Below are 11205 nucleotides of genomic sequence, written 5' to 3'. Positions count from 1 at the left end.
GCATTAAATCATTGCATGAGAGCACTGCCAAAAAACCTCTTCATTTCCGCTATCCTCCATGGATGTGTCTCCATCTGTGGGGCTGTTAGGGAAAGGCCCCAGAGACTGGAGACTTTGCTTTCATCAATTCCCCCCAACCTTGAGCATCAGGGAGCGCAGAAGACACCAGCAACGCTCTCCTCTGTCTTTACCTGCCTAGATATTTTAATAGCTTGATAGTGTGAATAATATGGGGGGGGGATCCGTCAAGAACAGCTGTAGTCAGAGTCGGGAACGCTACAGCTCATTAAGGGGTTCCAGTCCGGTGTACGCGGTTTTCAGGCAAGAGAGAGCTCAGCGCCTTTTCAGAGACTCGCTCTGCAGCAGAATGCGTGCACCCGGGAAGGGCTGGCTCAGTGTTCGGCTCGCCCATAACCAGAAGGCCCCGAGGAAGCAGACTGCAAGAAAAGCAAGAGGATGGGGGGAGATAGAGAACTCCGCAGCCCGCCTTCCCGCGCCTCCAAAGGAGATCGAAGACCCGGTTTCAGGGCAGTCCGCGGTTGGCCTCTCCCTCCCGCTGGCCCGACGGGAAGCTCTGGTACCTCGCAACTCATTGATGCACCGTCCCGGGCAGGCAGCTGCCCGGATCTCGCTTCTCAGACGGAAATTTTTGCGCCTGCGTCCCTCCCGGGATCACTTCTGCAGCGGCGATAAGGCACACCAGGCCCTTTGTCTGCCCACGAAGCGGCTCCACCTCCTATGGGCTGGCTGGTCAGACATGGAGTGGCATAGCCCCGGAAACGGGTGGGGGGGGCGGAGGCGGGGAGGAGGAGGCGGCGGGTACGATCATAGTCTTAGGGAGGAAAAGAAGCCTAGAGTGAAGGACAGGGTCTGGGGCGCGTTTACTTTCCGCCGCTGGCGGGGCGCAGATAGAAGTCATGAGGAAATCTACTATTTGACTGCAGTCGCAGTCGGGCGGTGGCGTCTTCTCCGATAAACCAGCGGCGGCAGCAAAGACAGCAGTCTTTGCTCTTTGTAATTCTCCCCCGCCTGCTGGCTTTTATTTCGCGTGATTTTCTTCCAGAGTAAATAAAGAGTAAAGTTCCAGTTTTCTATAAAGAGTAAAGTTCCAGTTTTCTTCTTACCGGGACCCAACATGGCCGCCCGTGCCTGGGCGGCCGTGTCTTTTTGGGCCGATCTGCGCATGCGCTCTGCGCATGCCCAGAACAGCCCAAAAAGACACGGGCAGCACGGCCGCACACCTAACCATTTTATGGTATAGGATATATTAAAAAATTTACTCAATAACCCATGCAAGAGAGAGCATGGACTAAAGCGCTCTAGTCCAGTGGTCTGATCTCTGAAAGTTTAGAGTGCTTGGTGGCAGCAATTTAATCTACCAGAGATTCATCTGTTGGTTAAAGACCTCTGTTTCACCCAAATCGTTTTACTTCCTGGTTTTGAAAGTTAAAGATCTTAAACAACTAGCCAGCTACTCAACTCAGAGGCAGGATGGCTCATCCATAGAGCCTTCGCTCATGAGCTAGCTGGCCAAGACCGGTTGGAGTCAGACCCTTACAGCTGGGTCTACTGTAACAGCCCTTTGCAAAAATACAAAAAAACAACAACCCCACCCCACCTAAGGAGAGTAGAAAGGCTTAGTGGGGTGAGACAATCAAACTAGCTTCCAATTTTTAAATGCAACAGGAAGATTTTACTTCAGGAAAATATTAGTCAATCCAAAACAAAGCTAACACCTACCGAGTTGCTTTTTTCTTTTTCTTTTGGTATTTTTGCAAAGGGGTCAGGGCTCTTTTTGTTGTAGACCCAGTCACATAAAAGAAAGTCTATTTGGTGGCAGCGGTGAAATAATTGATATCACGCGGCTGGTGGGATCTGTAACTTCTCCATACATGATATCACACAGGTGGGATGCATAATCTATCTATCTATCTATCTATCTATCTATCTATCTATCAATAATCTTTATTACGGTCCAAATTAGCAGGAGTAATCATTTTAATCTCCCTTTTTTCTCAAGAAGATATCTGGGAAGCTCACAAAGAAGGACAAGGCTGGAATTAACATAGCTTGGAATATTGCCTACTGGCCTGGCAAGCTTCCAGAAGTATGCCCATTGACCTGAAAGCTGCAAGTTCAGACATCAGGGGGCTTCAGACAGCAGGCGTTACCGTGGGTTTACCGTGAGGCTTTACTGCAAGTCTGGGGCATAACAGATACTCCAACACACAGAGAGGATTTTTGAACCGCAGACATAAATTGGGCCAGGTTCTAATATGGAGGGGAAACCCCGAATTGTGTGCTCTCTGAAATATCGCATGGACTTCGGGGTAAATCCAGCCAATATGTGAACACACACACACACACCCTTTCAAAGTAAAGTTGCAGGAAAGTCGCCGTCTGAAAAAGCTCCAGCAGGGTCCCAAACAGTGTTCCCTCTAATAGGGATTCCCAGATGTTGTTGACTACAACTCCCATAATCCCCAAGAAAAACCCATTCCAGCTGGGGATTCTAGAAGTTGTAGCCAACAAGATGAGAGCCAGCGTGGTGTAGCGGCTAGAGTGCTGGACTAGGACCGGGGAGACCCGAGTTCAAGTCCCCATCCAGCCATGATAGTAGCTGGGTGACTCTGGGCCAGTCACTTCTCTCTCAGCCTCACCTACTTCGCAGGGTTGTTGTGAGGAGAAACTCACATATGTAGTACACCGCTCTGGGCTCCTTGGAGGAAGGGCGGGATATAAATGTAAAAATAATAATAATTAATAATAAGATCTGGGAATCCCTCTTAGCAGGAACACTGGTTGCAACCACCGTTCTCTCCAAGATGAGCGGCTGCACGCCCACACCCAAGAGTCCTTGCTTCTCTCTCTGTCAACTTCCTCCACACCAGGCATGATTTTATAGACCTCTCTGTCATGTCTCCCCTCACTTTTCTTTTTTCTAAACTCTCTGTTTAGAAAACAGTCTGTGAAGACAATCCTGAGCTAGATAGACCAAGGGTCTGACTCAGTATATGGCAGCTTCCGTTCCTAGGTTCCTTCCTATTACATCTCTTGCCACAGTAGAGATGTAGGCCAGGCTGGAATCTAAAGGCATCGTATCCCAGAACTCCTCCTGAAGGTGATATGGTGAGAGTTCAGCAGAGTTGCCAAGGAGAGCTGGTCTTGTGGTAGCAAGCATGACCTGTCCCCGTAGCTAAGCAGGGTCTGCCCTGGCTGCATATGAATGGGAGACTTGATGTGTGAGCACTGCAAGATATTCCCCTTTGGGGATGGAGCCGCTCTGGGAAGAGCATCTAGGTTCCAAGTTCCCTCCCTGGCAGCATCTCCAAGATAGGGCTGAGAGAGATTCCTGCCCGCAACCTTGGAGAAGCCGCTGCCAGTCTGTGAAGACAATACTGAGCTAGATAGACCAATGGTCTGACTCAGTATATGGCAGTTTCCTATGTTCCTATCCATCTCCAAGAAGCCCAGCAAAAGCAAGAGGCAGTTCACGAACTCAGGGCTGGGCGATTTCACACGGCTGAAGTGTGACCCCCACGTCAAGTCTGGAACTGCAAAATCCCCTCCGGAGACTGTGAGAAAACAGGAAAGCTTCCCAGGCTGTAGACAGGCTTATGCTTGTAGTTGCGCCGTAGAATGATAGGTACACCTCTAGACGTTTTGCCTCTAGGTGGCTGAAGGAGTCTCGTGAATGGGGGTTGCTGAGCATGCGCACTGCCGCGATTCCTGCTGCCGGAGGCCTGCTGCGTGTGTCGGTCCAGCTGTTAATCGCTAAAACGCAACGCTGCTGGGACCCCAAAGGTACGTGTCTCTTTTGCAACCTGCTCTTTGCAGCAGCAAGAATAAGCGTGTTGAAAATGGGCTTCTGTTAACCCTGCTCTGCTCCTCAGGGGAAGAGGGATCACTAGCCATTGCTGGCTAGTGAAAAGCACCATCTGGCTACCAAGATCTGGCCACGGGCTCCTGCTCTGCTCCTTGCCCCACACGGCTGGACTGAGCAGGAAGCCCCAGGCGGGCCCGTCCGCCCTCTCCTGGGCCCTGGCTGGGCCCAGCTCTCTGCACCCTCCTCGGCTGGGCTTCCCCTGCCCTTTGCAAGCACGAATTGGCCACTTTGCTAAGCAGGGCCCGCTCTGGTTTGCATTTGAGTGGGAGACTACATGCAAGCAGCAAAAGACATTCCCTTTAGGCGACGTGGCCGTAGCTCAGTGGAAGAGCAGTTGCAATGCAGAAGGTCCCAAGTTCCCTCCCTGGCAGCATCTCCAGATAGGGCTGAGAGAGACGCCTGCCTGCAACCTTGGAGGAGCCGCTGCCAGCCTGTGCAGACCATCCTGAGTTAGATGGACCAAGGGTCGGACTCCGTAGAAGGCAGCTTCTTATGTCCCGATGTCCCCTGTGCTGGGAAGGGCCCTGGGGCGGCAGCAGTGGGGGACAGGGAGAAGCTTGGGTCCCTTCCCTGGACCAGACACGGCCATGACAGCTGATCTCCAGCAGGCCTGCTGCTCGGGCGGGCTGGCTACGGAGGGCAGTGGCCAGGAGGGGCCTGAGGCTTTGGGCTGCTCCTTCCGCCCAGCAGGAAGCCACTGACTTCAGGGTCCACTGCAGAAGGGCAAGGCAGGAGGGGCTGTGGGGGGCAGGCAGGCCGTGGCCAGCGCCAGGAGGGAGGACCGCTGCCCGCCAGGCCTGGGATCTTGCCTGTCCAGGCGCTTGGCTCGGGCCCTGGCCAGCTGCTCCCTCCCCCGCCCCCCCACTCCTCCATTTCCAAGAAGGCCGGGAAGGGGATCTCTCTGCAAGGAGAAGCAGGCAAGATGAGTGTGGAGAATCCCTGCAGGAGGGCAGGAGGCTGGCTGTGGGGCGTGGCCAGGAAAGGGCTGAATCAAAGGCACATCTCAGCCACATGGGAGTCTAGAGATTGAGATGCTCTTACCTGCGTCTCCTCTTGGAGGGGGCCCTCCTTTCTGCAGGGCTGATCCTGCAGCCCCTCAGCTGGATGCTTCTTGTCTTGGCCCGCTCAAGGAAAAGGGGCTGTGCTTTTGTCCTGTGGCCAGAGAAGCAGCTCTGTGCAAAAGTGACCGTGGGGCACAGTGGTTAGAGTGTCAGACCAATGTGACAGAATCAAGCCTTTAAGAAGTCTGTGTGGCGCTGCAGGTCAGGGAGGGAGGTTGCTCTCAGAGGTCCGCGGTATGAAGTACACACATTGAAAATTATGTGTGCAAATTATGGGGGATTTCCCCGCGGGGTGTGCTGGAGGAGGGAAGCCCTCCTTGGAAGGTTCCTTTCCAGGGACTCTGCGATGGGGTTGCAGAGACCAGGCAGAGGAGGCAACTTGTCTCTTTTGTGCCTTCATATTGGCTGGGAGCCAGGCGGATGAGGCCAGTCAGGGAGGAAGTTGGGGGCCAGAGGGAGGAGGAAATGGTGGAAGGGGTGAAGAGCTGGCCCTGGGAGGGATGGCCACAGCCAGAAGCCCCATGTGGGAGAGAAAGGCTGTGAGGAGAAGGCAGAAGGGGGGTGGGGGCTGGCCATGCAAGGACCTTAAACACTTTGGATGCTGCAGGAACACCTGAGCTGTTGCTTTGAGCCATTGGGGACATGGAGTGAGCCCTCTGTTGGACTGAGGGCGACTGTACATAGGAAAATAGGAAGCTGCCATATGCTGAGTCAGACCATTGGTCCATCTAGCTCAGTGTTGTCTTCACGGACTGGCAGCGGCTTCTCCAAGGTTGAAGGCAGGAATCTCTCTCAGCCCGATCTTGGAGATGCTGCCAGGGAGGGAACTTGGAACCTAGATGCTCTTCCCAGAGTGGCTCCATCCCTGAAGGGGAATCTCTTACAATGCTCACACTTCTAGTCTCCCTTTTGTATGCAACCAAGGTGGACCCTGCTTAGCTAAGAGGACAAGTCATGCTTGCTACCACAAGACCAGCTCTCCTCCCCCTTAAATATGGAACAATTATACCTGTGACTGGTTGGTCCAGGCGTTGATGGTGGTGGCATTTTTGGTTCAGCTGTGTGAGATGCAGGGGATGTGGCTTGGGGCATGTGTGCTCTTTCTTTGAATGCGGTGTGGAAAGGGGGGGCATTTGGCTGCACTCGGTCACCCAGTTGCCTGTAAGCTCACTACGCCACTGGTCTAAGCCAGTTCTGTTGGCAATATCTTCCCCGTTCTTTGGTCAATCCGAGTCCAAGGCCTTTAGTGTAATCAGATAGCCATCAAACCCTTACCCAAAGCTGATACAGTAAATCTTTTGTTTGCATCTCCACAGTTTCTTCTCATACATTCTGCTTAAGGCTCCTTTTCTATCGCAGGCTCTGAGCAGTTTTCTCTCTTCCTTACAGCAGGTGACAATCCATAGAGGAAACCGGAGGGGAGGATTATTGGGAGGTGCCAGACGGAAAAAGAGGGGAAAGGAGAGACCAAAAATTGAAGCAAAATTGAAGAATAGAAAAGGATCTTCTTGCTTCTCAACATGGAGGAACAACGAGAAAGAAGCTTGAACCCACCGCATAACAAAAACTTAACTTCTGAGTCAAGCTTTCAGTGTCAGAGAGAAATGCACACAGAAGGGAAACCACATAAATGCTTGGAGTGTGGAAAGAGCTTCGGGCAGAGTGGAAAGCTTACCGTACACCAGAGAACCCACACTGGAGAGAAACCACATAAATGCCTGGAGTGTGGAAAGAGCTTCAGCACAAGTGGATATCTGAATATACACCACAGAATCCACACAGGGGAGAAACCATATGAATGCTTGGAGTGTGGAAAGAGTTTTAGCACGAGTGGAGATCTTACAATACACCATCGAACCCACACTGGGGAGAAACCATATGAATGTTCAGAGTGTGGAAAGAGCTTCAGCCGGATTGGACTCCTTAGTTTACACTTCAGGACCCACACGGGGGAGAAACCCTATGCATGCTTGGAGTGTGGAAAGTGCTTCAGTACGAGTGGAGATCTTACTATACACCATAGAATCCACACTGGGGAGAAACCATATGAATGCTTGGAGTGTGGAAAGCGCTTCAGTACGAGTGGAGATCTTACTATACACCATAGAACCCACACTGGGGAGAAACCATATGAATGCTTGGAGTGTGGAAAGCGCTTCAGCCAGAATGGAAATCTTTCCTTACACCACAGAACTCACACTGGGGAGAAACCACATAAATGCTTGGAGTGTGGAAAGAGCTTCAGCACAAGTGGATATCTGAATATACACCACAGAATCCACACTGGGGAGAAACCATATGAATGCTTGGAGTGTGGAAAGAGTTTCAGCACGAGTGGAGATCTCACTATACACCGTAGAACCCACACTGGGGAGAAACCATATGAATGCTTGGAGTGTGGAAAGAGCTTCAGCCAGAGAGGATACCTTAATATACACCGTAGAACCCACACAGGAGAGAAACCATATGAATGCTCGGAGTGTGGAAAGAGCTTCAGCCAGAGGGGACAGCTTAATCAACACCATAGAAGACACACTGGGGGAAACCAGCCAGAGTGGACAGCTTAATCAACACCATAGCATAGGGGTGTGCATGAACTGGTTCAGTGGTCTCTGCACAGATCACTGAACCTGTTCGAAAGGCTGTCGTTTGAACTGTGTTGGTGGTGCGGTGGGGGGGGGGGTGGATGCTTTTAAGGCCCGTGGAGGGTGCTCTTACTAAACACCGTAGAACCTGTTGGAGATACAGCTCCCACCGTATTGACTCTCTGCAGTCTCTCTCTTATTGGCCACAAGGGACATTAGGAGTAGAGATAGTGAGGGGATTCCCCTTTCCCCCTTTCTTTGTAACGCTGGGCTGCCTTGATGGCTTGACTGAAATTCTTAGGTAGCAGAATATCAGTCATTAAGACAATGAAAAGAAATTAGGCGGGTAGGCAAGAACTGCATTCCAAACTTGGTGCATCAACTCTAAGCATATGCAGTCACAATGCTCAAGAAGCTAAGTGTTGGAGAACCATAGGATCTGGCAGAGGTCCACCTAGCTAAGTGTTCCATCTAACAGGGATTCCCAGATGTTGTTGACTACAGCTCCCAGTATCCTCAGCCACAGGCCATTGTTAGAGGGAACTCTGGACCTAAAGGTCTTCGCCACCCCCCGACCCAGTTCAAGTTAAGCATCATCCCCCTACACACACACCATGACACACAGTATTTTTAACATGTGGAGTGCACAGACAGCAACTGAACTCCCAAGAATGTAAAAATATAATACCGGAACATTTTTGCAAATATTTATTAACAGAATCTTTTCAGCATGCAACTGAACCTATTCAGTGTAGTGACCAGCCTCCCCACCCCAGTAGAATTAACAGGAAGTGAACGCCTGTCCTTGACTGACAGGCTGGCGACCCCCAGGTCTTGACCAATCAGTCCACCAGGTGGGTGGGGCTTGAGAGAGCTGCTTTGGGGGTTTCTGGGATGAAGGAGGAGGAAGTCAGTGGAGAGAGTGTGGAGGGGCAGGGAATCCAGAATGGAGTTTGCTCCCGCCTGGTGACTCTGCAGATCCTTGAAAGACAGGATGGCAGGAGGCTTGATTTCACAAGAACAGCCCTGCTGGATCAGGCCCAAGGCCCATCTAGTCCAGCATCCTGTTTCTCACAGTGGCCCACCAGATGCTGCTGGAAGCCACGGGCAGGAGTTGAGGGCATGCCCTCTCTCCTGCTGTTACTCCCCTGCAACTGGTATTGAGTGGCGTCCTGCCTCTGAGGCTGGAGGTGGCCTCTAGCCCTCCAACTAGTAGCCAATGATAGACCTTTCCTCCATGAAGTTATCCAAGCCCCTCTTAAAGCCATCCAGGTTGTTGGCTGTCACCACATCTTGTGGCAGAGAATTCCACAAGTTGATTATGCAAGTTATGTGAAAAAGTACTTCCATTTGTTGGTCCTAGATTTCCTGTCAATCAATTTCATAGGATGACCCCTGGTTCTAGTGTTATGCAAGAGGGAGAAGAATTTATTCACTTTCTCCACACCATGCATGATTTTATAGACCTCTATCATGTTGTCTTTTTTCTAAGCTAAATAGCCCCAGGTGTTGTGGTCTTGCCTCATAAGAAAGGTGCTCTAGGCCCCTGTGGCTGCACCATCGTTTTGTCTAAAGGCATTATAATTTTAGTAGTTTTATTTTCAGTCCACCTCCTAATGATCCTAGTATGGAATTGGCCTTTTTCACAGCTGCCACACATTGAGTGGACACTTTCAACGAGCTGTCTCCCTTTCATCAGGATTTTTGGTGAGTTTTCAAGGGGGGATCAAGCCCAGGCTTTGAGGCTTTGGAATCTAGCAGAGGGGAATGTATGTTTCATCAGACCTTGTGTTAGGAGTTATTTTGCTTTCTGTTTGTGCTTTACAATTCCTAAATACCTGTTTCTTGCAACTGAGTAATTGCTTTATGTACTGCCTGAGAAAGATCTGGGGGCCTTGAAACATTCTTGAACCTAATTATGTGTTTTTAAGTGCATCTAAAAAAACAAAAGCCTCAGCTGGACCAGTCTGTAGTAATAGAATAAACTGTTTTTCTCTGTCTGTCTGGGTTTTTTTACAAGCCTCCCAGAGTTGGTTTTTAACTCAGCAAGATAAGTGGGATGCAGAAGGGGGACTCTAGTGCCAATACCTTCCAGGAGCTCAGCTCAGCTAGCACAAGCTCCATGTGTAGGCAAATGCTTGAGGAACAGGGTTTTTTAAATATATATATATATATATATATATATATATATATATATATATATATATATATATTTACTCAATAACCCATGCAAGAGAGAGCATAGACTAAAGCGCTCTAGTCCAGTGGTCTGATCTCTGAAAGTTTAGAGTGCTTGGTGGCAGCAATTTAATCTACCAGAGATTCATCTGTTCGTTAAAGACCTCTGTTTCACCCAAATCGTTTTCTTTACCTCCTGGTTTTGAAAGTTAAAGATCTTAAACAACTAGCCAGCTACTCAACTCAGAGGCAGGATGTCTCATCCATAGAGCCTTCGCTCATGAGCTAGCTGGCTGGTTGGAGTCAGACCCTTACAGCTGGGTCTACTGTAACAGCCCTTTACAAAAATAATGTGACCCAGTCACATAAAAGAAAGTCTATTTGGTGGCAGCGGTGAAAGAATTGATATCACGGGGCTGGTGGGATCTGTAATTTCTCCATACATGATATCACGCAGGTGGGATGCATAATCAATCTATCAATAATCTTTATTGCGGTCCAAGTTAGCAGGAGTAATCATTTTAATCTCCCTTTTTTTCTCAAGGAGATATCTGGGACAAGGCTGGAATTCGCATAGCTTGGGAGTATTGGAGTATTGCCCAACAGGCTTCCATAAGTACGCCCATTGACCTGAAAGCTGCAAGTTCGGACATCAGGGGGCTTTTCAGACAGCAGGCGTTACCGTGGGTTTACCGCGATGTTTTACTGCAAGTCTGGGGCATAACAGATACTCCAACACACAAAGAGGATTTTTGACTCCCAGATATAAATTGGGCCAGGTTCTAATATGGAGAGGAAACCCTGAATTGTGTGCATAGTGCTCTCTGAAATATCGCATAGACTTCGGGGCAAATCCAGCCAATATGTGAACACACACACACACACCCTTTCAAAGTAAAGTTGCGGGAAAGTCGCAGTCTGAAAAAGCTCCAGCAGGGTCCCAACCAGTGTTCCCTCTAATAGGGATTCCCAGATGTTGTTGACTACAACTCCCATAATCCCCAAGCAAAAGACATTCCAGCTGGCGACTCTAGAAGTTGTAGCCAACAAGATGAGAGCCAGCATGGTGTAGCGGTTAGAGTGCTGGACTAGGACCGAAGAGACCCGAGTTCAAGTCCCCATTCAACCATGAGACTAGCTGGGTGACTCTGGGCCAGTCACTTCTCTCTCAGTCTAACCTACCTCGCAGGGTTGTTGTGAGGAGAAACTCAAGTATGTAGTACACCGCTCCGGGCTCCTTGGAAGAAGAGCGGGATATAAATGTAATAATAATAATAATAATAATTAATAATAAGATCCCTCTTAGCAGGAACACTGGTTGCAACCACCGTTCTCTCTAAGATGAGCGGCTGCACGCCCACACCCAAGAGTCCTTGCTTCTCTCTCTGTCAACTCCCTCCACACCATGCATGATTTTATAGACCTCTCTGTCATGTCTCCCCTCCGTTTTCTTTTTTCTAAACTAAAAAGCCCCAGAATCTGTAGCCTTGTCTCA

The 11205-nt window shown here is 49.9% G+C and overlaps 1 protein-coding gene across 1 annotated transcript in view; it reads left to right on the top strand.

Annotated features, from left to right (window-relative positions):
* The first annotated feature begins 3703 nt into the window (after window positions 1-3703).
* Window positions 3704-11205, top strand: part of LOC128338637 (zinc finger protein 271-like) — a 32666-nt gene continuing 25164 nt past the window's right edge. Inside the window, exons 1-2 of the mRNA XM_053281357.1 lie at window positions 3704-3804; window positions 6337-7511. Coding sequence (XP_053137332.1) covers window positions 6468-7511 — 1044 coding nt within the window. The 5' untranslated portion in view covers window positions 3704-3804; window positions 6337-6467. The remainder of the gene's footprint in view (window positions 3805-6336; window positions 7512-11205) is intronic.

Source organism: Hemicordylus capensis, chromosome 16 (genome assembly GCF_027244095.1).
Source record: "Hemicordylus capensis ecotype Gifberg chromosome 16, rHemCap1.1.pri, whole genome shotgun sequence".
In the NCBI taxonomy this organism is placed as follows: domain Eukaryota; kingdom Metazoa; phylum Chordata; class Lepidosauria; order Squamata; family Cordylidae; genus Hemicordylus; species Hemicordylus capensis.
The sequence above is the reverse complement of the archived record's forward strand: the minus strand, read 5'-3'. Positions and strand labels throughout refer to the sequence as shown.